At 45.3% G+C, this 19,527-nt stretch overlaps 1 protein-coding gene across 5 annotated transcripts in view; it reads left to right on the top strand.

Annotated features, from left to right (window-relative positions):
* The window catches only part of Enox1 (ecto-NOX disulfide-thiol exchanger 1), a 557,937-nt gene that overhangs the window by 409,185 nt on the left and 129,225 nt on the right, over window positions 1-19,527 (top strand). For all 5 annotated transcript variants that reach the window (XR_005881833.1, XM_013114092.3, XM_013114091.3 and 2 more), the window contains 3 exons: window positions 11,118-11,291; window positions 12,422-12,628; window positions 15,799-16,032. Coding sequence is in view for 4 of the 5 variants with exons in the window: in XM_013114092.3 (XP_012969546.1) it covers window positions 11,118-11,291; window positions 12,422-12,628; window positions 15,799-16,032 (615 nt within the window). In the remaining variant the exon portion in view is untranslated. The remainder of the gene's footprint in view (window positions 1-11,117; window positions 11,292-12,421; window positions 12,629-15,798; window positions 16,033-19,527) is intronic.

Below are 19,527 nucleotides of genomic sequence, written 5' to 3'. Positions count from 1 at the left end.
CCGACAGAGAAGGCCTAGAGAGAATCGAGAGGAGACAGCACATCGTATCCCAGGTGCAGAGAGGCAACTTGGATGATTGGAGGAGGAAATTTTAATAATCAGCCATTGGAGAGATTTTTGCTTTAGGGAGGTTTAATGACAGTGACTCTTGTGTTGTTTTCCTAAAAGACCTCAGACTTCCTCCCAATTACTTCTTAGTTAGTATACACTATAAAATAAGAGCATGCACTGAAGAATTTGTCACACACACACACACACACACACACACACACACACACACACACACTGAGATTATTAGAAAAACAGGATGCAGAACATGGAAATGAACACAGCTGGAATGATGCCGGGCTGTAACTTCCAATCTTCCTGAAAGAGTGTGCATAGTATGTGGTACGTGCACACATTCCACACACAGATACACATGCCCCACTCGTTATCAAAACGATGGCCTGTGTTTATCTAGTGCTTACTGTGCGGAGGGCATGCTTTGAAACCCTCTGCTTATTTTAAGTCATTTAACCCCCAGAATGACTGTCTGCTCAGTATTTCTATGCTAGTTTTGCAGACTGAGAGGTAAGGCGCCGAGAGCCACAGAGTGAATGACGCAGCGGAATCTGTCCTTGAACCTGGAAATGGCATCACTCACTACCTACCTAAGGCGCCTTTCCCTCTGGTTTCTCTTTCCATCCTCAACTCTAGTTCCCATTTTAACAGGGCACATGTAAACTCTTACTTATTTTTATGTCTGTTTATTTATTATGGCCTTGTGGCTTAAACATGGTTGTTTGAGCTGGTGAGCCACCACTGACCTCCACTGCAAGATTTTCCTCCAATCTTTTCTGGTTAAGTTGTATGTTGCTTAGACTCCTTAAGTTGTGTGTGGTGTGGAAAGGTATTCTCTCCCGAGTGTTGTAAGTACTCCCAATCTGTCCAACGGGGACACCCTGTGTTCATTCAAGTGGTTTATTTAAGTGGATTTCAATATTATTCTTCTTAACTTCCCTCTCTCCTGCCTTGTTACTACAAGTTCAAGTGCTCGTTGCTATAGCTAAAAGCTGGCAGGGGTGGGGAACAACTCTGACCTCAGAGTGTCACACCACTGATCATGCTGAGCCCACATCTGTCCTTGCTCTCTGACCCTGGCCACAGGGTCTGTTGGTGCTCCTCATCTCTCTGCAAAGCTGCCCTCCCATGGTGATATGAAGATGAACAGCTATCAGAGGGAACCCTTATAGTTCTTGTTGTTTGGTGATCAAGATACATGTATAAAGAATACCAGATGTCAGTTGCTTAGAATCATATTTCAACTAATGGCAACCAAATACTGCTTTTGATTGTCCCTTTAGTATGAACTCTATGAATCTGTGAATGTCATCATCTCTTTCATCCTCTTAACAAATAATCCACAGAAAGTGATACCACATGACAAGGATGGTACCAGGCCCTGAGACAGGGTAACAGTTCAGTTACCAGGCCCTGAGATAGGGTGACAGTTAAGTTACCAGGCCCTGAGACAGGGTGACAGTTCAGTTACCAGGCCCTGAGACAGGGTGACAGTTCAGTTACCAGGCCCTGAGATAGGGTGACAGTTCAGTTACCAGGCCCTGAGACAGGGTGACAGTTCAGTTACCAGGCCCTGAGACAGGGTGACAGTTCAGTTACCAGGCCCTGAGACAGGGTGACAGTTCAGTTACCAGGCCCTGAGACAGGGTAGTTACCTAGTTCTCCTTGGCCGTGCCACTGAATAGCAAAATCAAACAGCATGATACTCATGTATAATGCGAAGTCCACTCGGTGTTTACATTCTCTCTACAAGTCCACAGTCACATACTGATCTTATTTAAAGAGATCAGTTCCATGTGTTCTAATGCCCTCCGAAAGGAAGCTGAAATTAAGGCCTCTATCCATTACTTAGATGATGTTTATGAATATTTTGTTAAATACTGAAAAGGTTTTCCTTTGTTCTTTTATGTTTTTAATTTATGAGGAGCTATCTATCTGCAGGCTGTTTCCATAAACTGAAACTGAATTTGATAAATAAAATCACAAAGTTACCCATGCACATTGCCTTGGAAAGACTCTGACTTCAAAGGGGAGATCCCTCTTAGAACCCCACGTGCTGCAGAGACCTGCTTCTCTGCCATGGTTGGCTCACTAGAGTGACCTCTATACGAGCAGGGGATTGCTAGTCTCTGTCTGATTTCAAACAGAGGGAGGACCCCTGTAGAGCAAGGACATGTTGTACACCAGAAAGAAGCATCCTAGCACAGCTTGCTTTGTCTTTCAGTACATACATGGAGTGTGTTTACCCCTTAGAAAGATAGAGCAATGGAAAACTAGATGTGTGAGAATTTAAAAGTATTTCTTAGGTGCATGACTGAGTGTTCAAACATATTTCTCGAAACTCGATGGAACTTTGTTTTTGTTTTCATTTTGTTTTGTTTCCTCTGCTGTCAACTCTGGCACTGAAAACGTATTAGCTTGTACAAAGCAGATAGCACATCAAGAGATTATATAGGTTTTCTTTTTCTTTTTCCTGCCATTATGTACCAGACCCGCTGCACAAAGTCACTTAACATAACATCATACAGAGAGAAAATTAATCATCAGCTAATGAGATAGGGATGTGGCAAGAAGTTTGAAAGAAGCAATTTAGAGGCCCCAATTAGACCCTATTCTAGTGGCTCCCTCAGGGGCATTGCTAGCTGATCCCAGGTCCGGGAATGTGAGAGGGATGTGGGGGGGCAGAAAGTGGAAGGGGGAGGCAGGGAGGGAGGGCAAAGAGGTGGGAAAGGAGATGCAGCAGCTACAAAGAGGCCTTCACAGTGCTTTAGACTGGCTAATGAGAACCCAAAGTAGGAAGGAGAGTGAACAAAGCGATCCAGGTACCCCTTCAAAGGAAGGCTGTGACTAGGCCTACCATACGCCCACTTATTATCATCTACAGAGCTCCCATCCAGGAACTGAGAGGAAGAGTGACGACCAAACAAGACACAGGAAACACCGAGTTCTGTAACCTTCTCACGGGTGTCATTCAGGACAGAGGACAGATGTCTGCACCCTACAGGGCATTTGCAGACTACGGGAGAGGAGATGCAGCAATCAGGAAGACAGTGGAAGCTGGGAAGTAATGTTGTCCATGTGAAATCCCAATACCAGGGCCTCAGAGAAATCCCACCTGCATCTCTCAGACTTGGCAACAGTCCTCCAGACTAGAAGTCAGCGGCAAAGGTTTTGGAGGAAATAAATGTGGGGAAGGAGTCCCGGTAGACTTGGCCTCAGAAGTTATTTCCACAGGCTAGGAACCTGCCAGAAAAGCAGATAATCTCCTTCCCAAATAGGGCAGCGAATGGGCCCTGTCTGCCTCTGTGTCTGAGTCTGGCCTGCAAGTTTGCTGGTGAATGAGAAGGGTTGAGAATGTTCTAGGAGAGTCATCTAGTCATTTTATATAGTGAGGACCAGAGAGGGGAAAATTGAGAGAAGAACAGAGCCTAAGAAGACAGAATGAGAAATTAGATGTGACCATTGCTGGAAAAAAAAAACAGTGATAGGAAAGAAAATTAGACTGAGTCCAAGGAGCCTGGAGTTCGGAGTAAGGAAAATGGATTTAACCACAGATTACCAGGTCCCGAGCCAGTGAGAAGATCTGTTTCAGGCAAGGCCATTGCCAGAGTGCTGAATGAATTGTCCCTAGAGTGTTCACAGGCAGCCAGAGAGCCTGTAGACCATGAAGAAAGGGCTGCAGCACTCTGGGTTTTCACTCCTCCCCACACTCACCTGGCTTCATAACCTTAGAAAACTCACTTTAAATCTCCAGAGATGAATGTCTTCAGCACCCAGTCTAGAAGACAGAATAGAGTAGTGGCTATGCCACTTCAGCTCCAAAATGTCTCACTCCTTGGGCCCAGAGTTTTGGCTCCATTGCCGGCTCTTCTGTGCCTGGCCAGCGTGTTTTGAGTCTGAGGTAACACCTTGCCTTGCTTCTGGGCTTCTTAAGCATCTGTCTTTCCTAGCTCACTGACCCATTTCATGTCTACCCTCAAGGGTGCTCCTTTTTTTTCTATTTAATAAACTGCTTCTATTTCTATCACCTAAAAATGAGAAGAAGAAGAAAAAAAAAAAGACTGAGTTCCAACAGGCCGTGGCAGTATGGCATGGCCGCCTCTGATGGTGGCAGCTCAGGGCTGTGCACAGGATCTGCTTGGCGACTGCATTCTCGTGGCCCAGCCCCCAGAGCGGGCACATTTCACACAACCACTGATGAGCCCTCGCCTCCTGCTCCTGCAGAACATGTTTGGCGTTTCAAGTGCAGGCTCCTGACGCAGGTTTCTGGAAGGACCTGTCTGACATCTTTGAAGAGTCAGTTTTCCGTACTCATTTCCATCAGAAGTTTTGAAATGGTCTGCACCTCCTGTCATGTCACTGTTTCAAACATGGACACTAATCTCCTCGCCCAAGTCAACAGCACTTAAAATAACCGTTGACGGCTGAACTCCCATTCTGCCAGCACCGCATCCCCGGTCAAGGAGACAGGGGGTTTTATTGATGGAATAAGGTCTGTGTTTATAATGTATACACAGCAAGGCTGAATATGCACCCTGGGTTTCAGTGGGAAGCATACCTCTCCACCTTTGGATCCCTTCAGAAAGATCACATCTTCAATTTCCCTTCCCTAAAAACCCTGCTTGGAGGCATTCACTTATTATAAAGTACACTGTTACCTTAGCATGTAACCTGTGTGACTGATTTGTTCTTGGCAGCTCAGGAGCAATCTGCAGGGTTTGTTTCCACACAAAGGGAAAACCTGAGGGGAGGTCTACATCCAGGGAACTTGTCTAAGCATTTCCTTCTCAGAGATGATCTAGAAGCAATCTTTGCACCTGTCATCCCAATAAATACGTTTTTGGAGATAATTTTTCACGCATCCACCACTTAACCAGAATTTCTAAAGAAATAGGTTGAGACTCTAATCACAGAACATACATAGGTAGCTAAGAGCAGGAATGTAAATTCCAGGCCAACCTGGATTACATAGAAAGCTCTAGGCAAGCCTGAGCTATGTAGGAAGACTGACTCAGAAATAAAAGGTGGAGCAAGTCAACTGTTAACCCTTTTAGGGTCCCTTCCCTGACAGTCTCCTTGTACTGGTTTCCCAGGGTTACCGTAGTAAACCATGTGGCTTGAAACAATAGATATTTACTCTCTGTTCTCATATGCTGCAGGCACCACAGTGATGGAGCAGTAATGAGAGCTCACATCTTGATCCACCAAAAACGAGGCAAAGAGAGCTAACTGGGAATGGTGCGGCTTTTGAAACCTCAAAGCCCATCCCAGTGACTCACAGCCTCTAACCAGGCCACACCTCCTAACTCTTCTCAAGCAGCTGCACCAACTGGGGACCAAACATTCAAATCTATGAGCCTATGGAGGCCATCTTGTTGAAACCACCATAGTATATGTACAGGCATGATAGGCAAGCAGCATTCATCAGCTGAAAACGGAGACTATGCTGAGATAGTCTCTTCATTCTAAATCTCAGGAAGCAGAATGCCTTGTGTATCCCCAGGCTCCCCAGTAAACTGATAATGAGTCTCATTGGAAGTCACTAACTCATCTTGTAAAGGAGAAGCAATGTTTATAAAGGAGATGTAATTTCACCACCATCCCCAACCCATGTTTCTGCACCTCTCCAAGTCCTGGAACCTAGCACAAGCTCAGGACCTGTAGACACTCCAGTCTCAGACAGGAGAAAGAGTCCAGAGCCCCGCCCTCTGCTCTGCACTGTATGCCTGAGAAGTAGGGTGTCACCTCTGCCACTGCCTCCTTTGCCAAAGCCCAGGCTTTGCTTCTGGCATCTGAACTCCATCTTGCTTCTTCAGTCGGAGGCTCAGCAGAGTTAACCTGCCAGATGCTTAGCAGTTCTTAACCTCTGGCCCTGAGTTCTTGTTGCTAAATCTATTCCCTATGGGCTGAGTCAGAGTCCTGGACCAGAGTCACCCGTGAACTGTAATGTGTGGACAGGGTTCCTGCCCTAGTCTGCTCACCCTGCCTGGGCTGTGACTGTGGTCTGCTGGCAATCTGTGTACTCAGTCATTCGCTGACATCCCAGGTTCGGGAGGAAACCTGCAATGTTCCCATTTACCCTGATTGCTCTGTCCTCCCTCTTACTCTCTCGGAACACTGTGTTCTGCCTTTTGGGGCAGACCTGCTTTAGCACCGACAGCTTGTCTCTGTCCGCCTCTCTTATCCTCAGCCCCAGTCCGTCTTCTCTGTTCACACCTGACCTAGTTATATGCAACTTTGATCTGGGAGAGACCCAGCTGCCTCCTTTTTTTCCCAGTGAGGATAGGTTCTCGCCTCCAACAGGACCCTCTTTACTGAGGCATCAACTGGAAAGAACAGAGCAAGATCAAGCTACTACTGGAGGAAAACCTGCAAAGAAGAACGGGGGTGGCTCACACAGCCTAGGATCCAGCTGGCAGACATACATTTGGCATGGAAGGGACTGCCACTCCAGCCGGAAGCACGAGGACACTCACCAGCTTGCATGGCGCTGCCCCTTCTGCTCTGCAGGATGCCTTGAGCTTTCTCAGTGTACCATGGTCACCTGTGCTGTGCACCTCATGGTGGAGCTGGGGATGTTGCTTGGAATTCCTCATACTTATGAGACTTCCTGCTGGCAGCTCCTTTCCTGGATAACTCTTCCACTTGGCTCCTGTAGTCAGCCTTTTCTCTGGGCTTGGGGCCCATCAAGGCCTGTTGTTTCCTGAGTGGAGAATTTATACAGTTGTCCTTGGTAGATTGCAGTAGTAGTAGTAAATGCCCAAGAAATGCTGAATGAATGAATGAATGAATGAATGGAGTTAATTAGTTCAGCTGTCATCCCACTAAAACCCTAACTGCAAATTCTCTTGAACCACCCTCTGAAATGTCCATCTTGTCCAGTCTGTGCCACCAGCTTTGGAAGCTACAACATGTTTGAGAGCCATGAAATGAGTTCAGGGCTAGCCTGAGCAACCTAGGGAGTCACAAACTGAAAAGAGAAAAGAATGCAGAAGGCAGAGCTCGGTGATAGAGTGCTTGTCTGGCATGAGCAAGGTCCTTGGTTCAGTCCCCAGTACTAAAAATATACAAGCTCCTCTCAGGAGTAAAATCCTGGACCATGGTATGAACCCCAAAGCCAGATGTCTGTTTCAATCGTTCATCCTTCCAACTGAAACAAGAAACACTGCTAAGTTTCTGCTTCCTGCCATGCATGTCTTTGGAACCAAGGACACAGAGAGGAACCAGACAGGACCACAGTATAAATAACCCTTGGTTTACCTATAAGCAGTGCTTCTAAAAGGTAGCGCTGTTACATACTTGAAGGGACCCTTCCTCGCTGCAGTGTGAGCTGGCTTCCTCTTTCCCTAGGGTAGAGACTATAGCTCCTTGTCCACGGACTCCGCAGGGTTAGCTCTCACCCGCCAGTCGAGGGGCCTGGTGCTCAGCCTTTGCATTGCCTGTACCTGTGGATGCTGAGTATTGTATTAGACTCTTAGAGCTTCTACTTCCATTTAATGAGCTAGTACATAATATGCTTTTATGCTGTTTGAGAAATAATTTCTATTTATGCAACTATTATACAAAAATAATGTTTTCTTAGAAAAAAAGAAAAAACTAATCCTTTCCTCCTTTCCCACTCCCACACTGAATCCTGGGCCCTTTGAGGTCCAGCATAGCTTGTGTTAATTCCTTTCTAAGCCCCTGTGCTCACCGTGCAGATTTCATTAAACCTCATAGTCTCTTCCTACTTACTGATGCCTCAGAAAAGGCGAAGCAACCCCTGTTCCATACTCAACATTCTGCTCAGGAATATACTGTCTTTTGTCTCCATTGCTGAGTATTTATCTGTTTGGCCTCGAGATAGAAAGCAGACAGGCGTCTGTTCTGTTCGAGCTAAAGGCAACTGTGAGCACCAGGCTCCCATCTCATTTGTGGGAAACATCTGTTTATTATAATGCACAGGGCTCGAGTTTCAGGGTTTGCAGTCCTGAGCGGCTCCAGCCTTAAATCATCCTGCGTTGGCAAACAATAGTGAAGGCCAGGCCAGGAGAGAAACAGATGTATGGGATGAGATTAAACAAAGAGCACAGGCAAGCCAGCATTCCCACCCCTGGTGTTTGTGGCTAATGCGCTCACCTACGGAAGCAAGTGTTTGAGGGACTGTGACACTGAAAGCCTTTGTGCCCTGGAACTTCTTAGGATCATCACCTACATCAGCAGAAGGAGAGAGGGGGTGGAGAGGGAGAGGGAGAGGGAGAGAGAGAGAGAGAGAGAGAGAGAGAGAGAGAGAGAGAGAGAGAGAGAGAGAGAGAGAGAGAGAGAGAGAGTTAATTTTATGGGCACATCTTTAGATGTAGTAGCCTATATTAGATAACTGTACCTTGTGCTGGCAGCCAAACTTGGTAATGTGTAAGAGTTTCCCAAGTGGTACTGGCTTTGAAGGCATGGAGGGGTCGTGAAGAGCAGCTGAGGCTGGGCACCATGAGAGGCCAGGAGAGGCCATTAGTGAATGTGTAGCATCAGCTGAAAGAGAAAGCCATAAGCAGCATCCTCCATGGTCTCTGCATCAGTTCCTGCCTCCAGATCTCTGCTTTGAGTTCTTGCGCTGACTTTCCTCGATTGTGCACTATAAGCTGTAAGATGAAACAAACCCTTTCTTCCCTGAGTTTCTTCCCTCGATTGTGCACTATAAGCTGTAAGATGAAACAAACCCTTTCTTCCCTGAGTTGCTTTGGTCATTGTGTGTCAGCACAGTTATAGAAGAGTAACTAATCAAGTTGAATCATTTTACATTAGAACATTGAAACCATCATATTTATACATTTTTAAATATGGAGCCAGGCCTGGGCCCTTGCTCCAACTCTGTCATTTGTCTGCTTAATGATGTAAATGTTTTTAAATGTCCTTTCCTTTGCCTATGAGGCATCATGACATGGCGAAATCTTATGATGAATTTATGAATCACCTGTTTAGGTCTCATCCTTGTCCATTTCTAAACCTCTTTGTCTTCTCAATATCGCTGTTCTAAACCCTGTTGTCACAGAATTGTGGAACCCTGGAATGTCACTGTGGTTGGAATGCAACACACATGCCACACACCCAAAATAAAGTCATCTAACTTCAGCCAGACTAGTACACTGGAGTTACAGATCAGGGCTACATTGCTTAAGCTGTTCATCCCAGGGAGAGGTCGACATGTCTGCAGTAGCTAGAGGACTCCTGTGTCTTTTCCCTGAAAGGAAAAGACTGGCCTTCCATACTTCAAGTTTCTATATAAACTCCATCATTGCTTTAGCTGTTAGGTTTATCTAATGGCTCAGCAAGCTAAGCAAAGAATAAAGCCATACACAGGGCCAAGGTTCCTATGTACATGAGAACCCACAGGAGAGGGGCACATAAAGGTCAAAGGGCAAATACCTAAGAGATAGGAAAACACAGATGATGAAGATGTAGCGTAATTTCTTCCTTGCCGTGTGGTAGAGGGTCATCGTATCCTCTCTTGGTGTGATGTCTGCTTAGTAACTTAATCTTACTAGAGAGAAAGTTGTTTTCTACAAAGAGAAAAATCCCCAAGAGAGGGATCTCCTTTGTACCTAGTTTTGCAAATATTTCTGTGCTTAGAAATAGCTAACTTTATTTGTTTTTAATGATAGATAAATCAGATCATTTGTCACATGTAGAATGTCTTAAAGTGTTAGAGTATATGTACACATGGGGAAGTGGTTCCATTTAACTACTGATGGATCTCCTCATATAGTTGTCATGTTCATGGATGGTAAGATCTCCAGGACCTGCCTCCATCCAACTCAAATTATTTATCTTTTGACCAACCTTCTACCCAGCCCCACCCAGTAGAATGGCAATCACCATTCTACTTTATCCTTCTATTAATTCAATTTTATTTTAGATTTTGTGATAAGGCACTTGGTTGTGTTTGTAATCCTGGCTTATTGCACTAAGCAGGCATCCATAATGTCAGGAGTCCTTTTTATTGCTGGCTAGTACTCCACTGTTCACACACCACAGTAACTTAATCCATCTGCTCATACATCTGGGTTGATTTCCCATCCAGGCTATTGTGACCCATGCTGCAGTGCACATGTGGGTGTACATGTCTCTTAATTCATTCCTTTTGGATATATACCTACCAGTGGGATTACTGGGCCCATGAAAATTCTATTTGTACCGATTTCCATAATGGCTGCACTTATTTATACAGGGACTCTCTTGCTAACACTGATTATCTTTTTAAAATCCTTGTATGTCACCTTTGACATTATTTGCTTCATTGTCACACTCAGAAATCAATTCAGCATTTTATATGGAAAATCTATCATCTTTGGCTCGGTTTAGTTTTGTAGTTGTTTTTGATACAGGACATAAAAACTTCAGAAGGATGGGCCAAATGTTTATTGATAGAATAAAAGGAAGTAAATGTGATTATATAATAGAATTCAGAAATATATATAGCTAATTTTACACCTGCATGCCTCTAACCCAGTCATAGCAATTATAATCACTCTTTGGTGTCAGGCCCCCTCCCCTAGGAGAAATGGGTTATGTGGGACCGGAGTGCTTGTTATGAAGCATGCACATATAAATTGAACTTTCCCAAATGTAGGTCACTTGGGCAAGAGAGCACTTTTGATAAAACTAGGCTGACAATTAGATTCGCAGGGCACTTCAGTGCTAATACGCTTTCCACATTCTAAATCATAAGACAGTGTAAACAATACCCTAACATTCAGAAACAGAAAATTGCATTCCCAGTAATAGCAGAGCTTCATGGAACGTGGTTTCACACTTTAATATGCTGTGTTCTGTTGTGCTGCGCTAATATTTTAAGTAGTACGATTGCCTTTTTTTTTTTTGTTTAATTGTAGGTTCTTGCTTTTCCTCTTTCTCTCCCTTCACCTTTCTGGAATAGCTTTCTGCAATGCTACATCATATGCCAAGAAGAACCCTTGAAAAGGAGAAAGTGTAAAGTTGAGCTAACCTGTACAGGACAGTGACACAAACAAACAATAGGATGAAAAATCTCTAGCCAACGTGTTGTCTTGTGTGCTTTGCAGACTCAATCTGTGTGCCGGGCTTTGATCCAGGCCTCAACATGATGACTGGAATCACCCCCATTAACCCGATGATACCAGGCCTGGGGCTGGTACCACCCCCACCCCCAACAGAAGTGACCGTTGTCAAAGAAATTATCCACTGCAAGAGCTGTACTCTGTTCCCCCAAAATCCAAGTAAGTAGAAGCGATAAGTGTGGGCTTCGTCCTTTGAAACAGTATTGTGTTCATTTTCACATGTGAGGTGTTCTACCCAGGGCCTTCACCTCTATGTTAGGAAAGGTCCACAAGGGTGTGTTCCTGCATCTGCCCAGCACCTAAATAAGACTGTGAAGCCAGTACGTAGACTCTGAGAGTTTATGTAGAATTTTGGGAATCTTTTCTGTGTGCAGTGAACTAGGAATTTCTGGAACTTGTCATGTGTCTAGCCTTTGACAAATGGGAGAAAAAGTCTAGCTCTTCACAAATGGGAGAAAAAGTCTAAAATGTGTTTTGTTAGATAGAAATTTGAATTAATCTGGCAGTGGGTGATTTGGGTAAAAGGCAAGGGGCGGCAGGAGGTAAATGCAGCTCAGAATTTCTGGGCCAAATCACACTCCCTTAAACGACCTATATATTTGATTACTTTAGCCTCTGATACTAAGTTTATAGGCTTAAATAGCTAGAGTTTTTAGTTCTTATTGATCAGTGTTGCCTATTGGAAGTGGACTCTTCAGGAGGTTGCCTTAGTAATCTACATATAAACTAGGCAAAATGTTGTGACAGCACACACTTTATCTTTTCAGACTTTAGTAGTGTGCTCATTTAAATGTGAATAATAACGGAGGTTTTATTCAGACTCAGCACTTTGCAGTCAGGTAAGCATTGTCACATGCTCTCACGGACCGTGTCTCTCTCTCTCTGCGATGCCGCCCCTTTATCTGGCACGAAGACAAAGCGGTCACAAACCAGGGCTTTTCATCATGTTGTCATTTCATCATGTTTTATGCTTTGTGAAGCTCTCTCCCCTCCTTTTTTATTTTTTTTTATTTTTCTGGGTATCTGTGTTATGAAACAGAAATGATATTATGCTAACATGTGTTATCTTTTTCTCCGACAAGCATAGCCACTCTGTAGAAATGCACATGAGAAATAAAGTTTGGGGGATGGTATAGGGAAACATGACAGCTGAGGGGTGAGATGGAGTGGGGGTGGGGAATATAAGTCGGGGTAAACATTGAGAACTCTGCAAGCCTAGCTTCTGCCAGGTGAACGGGTAAAGAGCCCATCGATAAAAGACAAAACTGTGTGTTTCATTGTGATATTAGATCTCCCTCCTCCTTCCACAAGAGAACGGCCTCCAGGGTGTAAGACTGTGTTTGTTGGAGGATTACCAGAAAATGCGACGGAAGAAATTATTCAAGAGGTCTTTGAGCAGTGCGGAGATATTACAGCCATCCGAAAGAGCAAGAAGAATTTTTGTCACATTCGCTTTGCAGAGGAATTCATGGTTGATAAGGCCATTTACCTTTCTGGTACTTCATTTTACAAAAGGGGTTTGCTAGGCATTTTGTCCTGTTTTGTGATGTTAATATGAGCTCATTCCCTTTTGCTTAATGCACTATAAGTCTCAGTAGTTTGGGGCAGGAGAAGGAGGTGTTCGCCTTTTAGCTTGGCTGCCATGTGTTCTTGTTAAGCCCCGTGCCTCTCCACAGGCAGGATTTCCTACCATCCAGTCTTGAGGAATTCCACAGAGTTTCTAATTAATGTTCTCAAGTGCATATTAGATGAAAAGCAATATTTTCAGTACCCAGGACCATTATTATTATTGGATGTAATCCTCTGGGGGAGTAAAGTACTCTCTCAGAATAATTTCAGTTTTCTAAAGTGTTTTTACAATCTTCACCCCAGGGATACTGAAGCAAGATCCCCTCCTTACAGGGAGTTTGTTCCTGAGCCTGTGATAGGCCCACTGTCATCACGCACTTGGAGTTTAGCAGCCTGCTCTACCATCCTTAACCTTAGGGCAGGGTTTCAGGAGAGTTTTAAGAATGTTAAAAGGAAGCCTAGTGCTGCCTTCCACTCTGTGGGTGTTTATTTGGACAAGTATGTAGAGTCAGTGCACAAAACCTCAGTCAAATCAAAAGGTAGTGAGGCTAATATTGACACGTGACCTTAGAGGTGTTTAGTTTTTAGATTCTACTCCCTGGCCGTTGCTCATACTCCTGTGACATTTGTGCACTCTGCCCCTCTGCAAACCAACTGCCTAATTCTAAGCAAAGGTAACCTGGGATGCAAGAGTCAGATGAAACATGTGACCAGCATCACCAGGTTTCCCCAGGTCTTCAGCCAGCCTCCACCGCCATAGCCTTCTGGGTAAACTCCAGAAGCACTGAGGCTATCTCGACATCTCAGAGGCTTTCTTGCCCTAGAAGGGGATCCAAAAGAGTGTTAAAACCCTTACTGTAATTAAGCTGTCAAAGTGGGAATGAAAGGCAGACCAGAATAAAGGTGTTTTGCAGTGCTCACCCCCTGTTAGACCCTTGGGAATCCTGGAGAGTAGGGTGCTGGCTTATGTCTCCTTCCACTACAGAATAGCCAGTTTATCAGTCAGGACTTTTAGGTGAAGTTAATCTCATGACTGTGAAAGTGCAATGTGGGAACCACTGGGTGTGAGATTGTTTTTAACCAAACAACCCTGGCTGGGATAAAGACAGACGGATGCTTCTTTCCCATCAGTGCCTGCCTGGAAACCTGGGTTTTGGTCACTGCAGTCAACTAAACTGTTAACTCGTCCCTAAGACTGTAACTTCATCTCATGTATTGAAGAAGGGGGTAGGTGGTGAATGGTCCTTCTCAGCACTAACACAATTCAGCTTTAAGACCCAACAGGAAACTCAGAAGAAGACAACAAAGATGAACAGTGTCAAACACACACATAGAGGGAGGTGTAGACTTAAACTCGGGGGTTCCTGGGTAGCTCTTGTAACAGGAGGAAGCACAGGTCCCATCTGCAGCCTCCCCTGCTAGGGTGGCCTCAGCTGCAGAAGAGCTGAGGAAGTCATGGCTCACTGGGGGTGGGGGCAGGAAGGAGAGCAGGTTGCCCCTCCTCTGTGTCATCTCCTGCAAACCCAAGCCCAGCTGGAATGCCTAATTTTAGGACCACTTTCACATTGGAGGGCCAGGCTAAGTTTAGCGTCAGCCTCATCAGTGCCTTTTAAGGCTGTAATGATGATGTTCTGAGGAAAGAGAAGACCAGACTGTAGAAAATGACTCTCGGGCTACAAGCAGGAGAAGCTGCTCGACCAATTCTGACAGCTGGCCAGTACCTGGCCTGCTGCTGTAACTCTCCGCAGTCCACCACGAAGACATGCTCTGCTTCAGCATTAATTCAGCCCACATGTGAGTGAGCATTTGCATGGCTAATGGGTATTGTTATATTAGGTTTTTAGATGAAACTGTGGAAACCTAGAAGACAGTTCAATCAGATGAGATCTGTAGCATATTTGTAACTTCTCAAAAGTGTCAAGTGCCCTGCTGGGGAAAATCGAGTTTCCACAGGGATTTGTAGCTCTGCTCTATCCCCAAAAGCTATGACTACCCATTGAATTGTATGTAGCATGACAGTGCACATAGCACAGCACAGCCTAGCATTTTCCACTTGCCTCTCATTTGCGTAGCAAAGGTGCTTGCTTTTGCTTTCTCCTCCATCAGTCCCTGGCAGACATGCTCCCACTAAGATTTGATGTTGTGAAAATCTGAGAACTCCAAACTGAAGAGCAACCTCACAGTCAGCTCTTCCTCAGTGGAAGTTAGGCTGGCCAACTGCATTCAGTCCTGTGTGGGCCTCTCACACACTACCCAACCTTTCCGTAGCTCACAGTAACCCCCCCCACCACCACCATTCCCAGGTCTGCTTTTTTTTTTCCTGGCCTAGCTTTGGGCTCTTGCACAAGCCTCTTGTGGCCTTCAAAGATTGCATGGACAATTTGTGTGGTAGTGCAGGCTGGATGAGGTGCTATGGGGCCTCTTGATTGAAGGCAAAATACTCTCCTGCATGCCCCCAGAGGATGAGTGGAAATAAAACAGTATTGCAAAATTGCCTGGGCAATTGTGGCTTCTGTAGCGGCCGAGAGAAAGCCGAACAGGCAGTGTTTGCTAGGGGAATGAAGCAGTAGGCTGTGAGTAAAGTTCTGGAATTTACCTTGCAGGTCCCTTTAAATATCAGAGATGATCATTATTTACTCATACTCTGCCTCCTTCCAAAAAGAATTTCAGAGTGTTTAGCAATAGAGTTATAGTACATTGAAGGAAAAAAAAAAAAAACCACAGCAAGACCATTAAGAGGTTTAGAGAAAAACCTAGTATATGCCAAATTTGTTTCTGAACTCCCTAGAAGCCAAAGGGAGGAAGGAATGGCCAGGATTTAGTGCCTAGGTTCTCAGTTGGTGAGGCTCGACGATTCCCCCCTGCCCAGCATGGTGAGGGTCCCTCTGAGAAACTTCTGGGGGTATCTTTATCTCCACATCTGTCTTTCCTGGTTAACTAGTTGGAAAGACACCTGCTTCCCATCTCCTAGAGGAAAAGGCATCCGCTCCTGTCCAGAGGCCAGAGAAACAAGTGCATGGTTGCCTAGCCTGTGGGAAGCCTAGACCAGAATGTGTGTCCCCGGAGCTGAGGTGACACGACTTTCCAATGCTTTTAGGTTACCGAATGCGATTAGGGTCTAGCACGGATAAAAAGGATTCCGGCCGCCTTCACGTCGACTTTGCCCAGGCCAGGGATGACTTTTACGAGTGGGAATGCAAGCAGAGGATGCGAGCCCGGGAGGAGCGACATAGACGCAAGCTGGAGGAGGACAGGCTGCGGCCGCCCTCGCCGCCCGCCATCATGCACTACTCGGAGCACGAAGCTGCCCTGCTGGCTGAGAAGCTGAAAGGTACGGGAGGGCTCCCACTGTAGCCACTCTTCTTGGCCTCTACTGGGTGGAGAAAGGAGGCCATCCCCAGATGCCCGATCCCAGTGTGTCCTGTCCCCTGAAGGCTACTTGTGCATGGGAGCCAGCTGGAATCTGCAGAGCCCTGGGCGCCATCATCCTGCTAGCGACAGAGCAGTTACTCTGTGAAACTCTCTGTATGAAGACCAGGTGGGCAGCCCCAATCCCAGCTGCAACCTGTGGCCCCCAGTCTGTGCTTAGTGAGCCAGGGCAGAGGCCTCACCTATGAGTCAGCATTTTCCAGTGCTGAGTTCTGTGGCGTGTCCACTAGACACAGAAAGCTTTTTCAAGGCAGCTTGCATAGGATGCTAGCAAGGGCATGTCCAATAGAAAAGAAAAATGTAGGCAGGCCCCTGTCTTCAGAGGTGGAGTTGAAGGAGCCATTTTCACACCTACAAATGACAAGTGACAAGGAAGGAGGGACAATTCTTTACTTTCTGCTGGGGCCTCTCCTGTGTTAGAGGGAGATGTCAATGAGGATCCCAAGAGATGAGGAGCAGACCTACTGAGCTAAGGTTTGAAATTAGTGTGGGGGGTGGGGGGAGTGATGCACTTGTATGTGTGCCTAGGTCTGTTAGTGTTCAAAGTGCGTGAGCTGCACGGCCTCTAGGCATTTTATAGACCCGTGGTGGGTGGTGATCAGAGCTCCTGAGGTTGCCGGGTAACGTCAGGGCTATAGCAGGTCACAGTTGCCACAGCAAGTGTCTACAAGTAAATGGGTAACTGCAAACAGACGTCCTCAATGTCAACCAAGGCATATGCAACAGGCTTTGGGAATGGCAGCAAGTGTGGACAGAATGGGCAAAGGTATCAGGAATGTCTTCACAGAGCAGGCAGAATTTGAACTTGGCCGGATAAGATTTCTCTCAAGTTAGAAAGGTTCATATAGGCAGTCCACCCAGAGGCTGTAGCACTAAGAGTGAAGATACACAGAAAACCCAGAGGATTTGATGTGGGCACTGCATTCCTAACACAAGGTGAGGCTAGAGAGTATCTTGGCCAGATGGTAAAGTCTCAGGGCTGTTGCAGGCCTTGGGTATATCCTGTCAACAGTAGAATAGGGTTTCACAGATGTCTGATGAGAGGAGAGCTGTGATTGGTTCTCAGGGTTTTTGAGCCTGCCTCATGTATTATCAGCGGTGTCTTAAATGGACGGGATGGTCTTACTGAAGAAAATGAACAAAAAACTGCCCATCACCAATTGTAGGACGGTTGGAAATGGCATTCTCTGCTTTATCTACAAAGCAGGGCTTGTGCTTCCACCAGTCATCTCTGTCACATCTGGAGACTCCTAATTAGCAACAGTTGCCACTGAGCTGCCCCTACCCAGCCACCGAGTGTTGCCCCATGACTCTCCCAGTACCTGCCTAGGTGCTCCAAGAAGGTGCATAGTATAGGCATTAATGCACAGATAGAGGCTGTCCCTATAAGAAGCATATGCAATGCAAATTCAGTCTTAAAAGTATTAGGAGAGTACAGAATAAGAAAGAACAACACTTACAACCAGGAATGTTCATTGGAATAAGTCCTTTGTTGTTAATGTCAAGTGAATTTTGTGGTACTATCCTGTAGTCTCCGTGACCCAACTGTTTTCAGGCCCAGCAAGTTCAGTCAGTAGAGTGTGAGACTCACAAGATGGGTTCAACCATGGCCACACCTTAGTTCTGTACTACATGGAGGAATTTCATGAAGGTTTGGCATCTACATTATGTTATTTTTATGAAGCGAATATCAAAAGTGCCAATTGCATGTATAAGGTACATGACATTTGCCTCTACTTTTGGAGGATAGCAGATTGGCATGTCAATTTGCTAGAGTAATTTGTGAGCCTTGCCATTTCAAAAAATGTATATTTATATAGATGAGTATAATTTGCAGAATTCAGAAGCTGTACCTTTGCCAAGTACCGTGTGATCCCTTGAGGAGAGAACAGATTGGAAATTTTAATAGATGGCTCTTACAGTAGAATGAACTAGCTGCAGATACATCTTAGGCAAGAGTCAGGTAATACCAAGCTTGACAATTTCGACCCAAGCACAGAGTTTGGGATATAAACAGCATTTAATTGCCTAGGAAATTGGCTGCCTCTGAGAGGAAATCCACTCTCTGCTCCTTAGAACACTGTAAAGTCAGGCAGGAGGAGCCAAGGAAACTGTTTCCCTGAAGATGGTTTCACTGATGTGCGGATATAAAATGCAGTCAAGACGGAAGGTACAGAAACCTGCATCAGAAAGGGAGTGGAAACACAATCTGAAAATACCTAATTGGATTTGATGTTTTTCTCCTCTGAGAAACCTTGCTATCTTCAGTTTACTAGGTACTTATCTCCCACTTTACACTTATTCTTGTAATTTTGATTTTGAAGATCAACCATATTCAGCAAAATCTGCATCAATCAAGTCTTTATTATAACCTGCAAGACTTTCCACATAGTTACACACAGTAGGTGTGTTGGGCAAATTAATTCCTTTCTCTCTTCTCCAAGTATTTGAGTATGTAGGCATATTGCTGTTCTGGCCATTAGGGCTATTAGGCATGGCTGCAAACGAAAGAGGTGTTCAGCCTGCTGCCAATCAAGGAAGAAGTTTTTGCTAAGTGTTTACAAATACCTGGCACTGGGTATTGGTGCTAGTTACGGGGGGGGGGGCGGGGTGGTGGGAGGACACCATGTCAGCTCCTACCTCACAGAATCTAAGTTTCTTGGGTAATAGAGAAAATGGCAAATCATCCTGCACTTGCTACTTACAAGAGTGGGTTGTGATACATATAAATACCCTTAGCATCAGTGTACACTGTTGTGAGTAGCAACTGCAAGATGCTTTCCCTACAGAGACAGCCAAACCAGTGAGGCCACTACCATGAGACAAGGAGGCGACTTCAGGGACCAGTTCTCCCCATTCACTAGCTTTCTGAAGCCGGAGGAAACACCAAGTTGTGACTGTATAGTAGTGTCTGACGCAGAGTCACCGGGCATCGGTTTCATTAATACAAATTCTAACACAGAAAATCAGTGCACACCCTGCTGATTAAATAGACATTGTTGTGAGACAATTCAACTTAATGAAGACTGACTGGGAAGCAACTGAGCAGGGACCTGAAGTTTATGGAATGGCTTTGGGAAAGCAAGAAGGAGTTCAATAGCACCATAATTACACTTTATTGGAAACAGTGGCACCAGGCAGATGAGATAATGAATTCCAGTGTTTCTAACACAGACCAAGCAGCCCTGAAGGGGCCCAGGGTCTGGGCCACACAAGGATGAGATTGATTCGACCACGAGGAAGCATTATATCTTCATTCATTGGAGATTTCTCTGGGCGAGAACACTTTAAAAGTTTTCCAGTGCTTTCTCCCATTTGTCTCTCTCTGTATTGAGTAAACTTCCAACAAAGTTCTCCAACCAGTGCCCCTGGGGCCCCCTCATATGTCACTGAGAAC

This window comes from Mesocricetus auratus, unplaced genomic scaffold (genome assembly GCF_017639785.1).
Source record: "Mesocricetus auratus isolate SY011 unplaced genomic scaffold, BCM_Maur_2.0 Super-Scaffold_2245, whole genome shotgun sequence".
Lineage (NCBI taxonomy): Eukaryota > Metazoa > Chordata > Mammalia > Rodentia > Cricetidae > Mesocricetus > Mesocricetus auratus.
The sequence above is the reverse complement of the archived record's forward strand: the minus strand, read 5'-3'. Positions and strand labels throughout refer to the sequence as shown.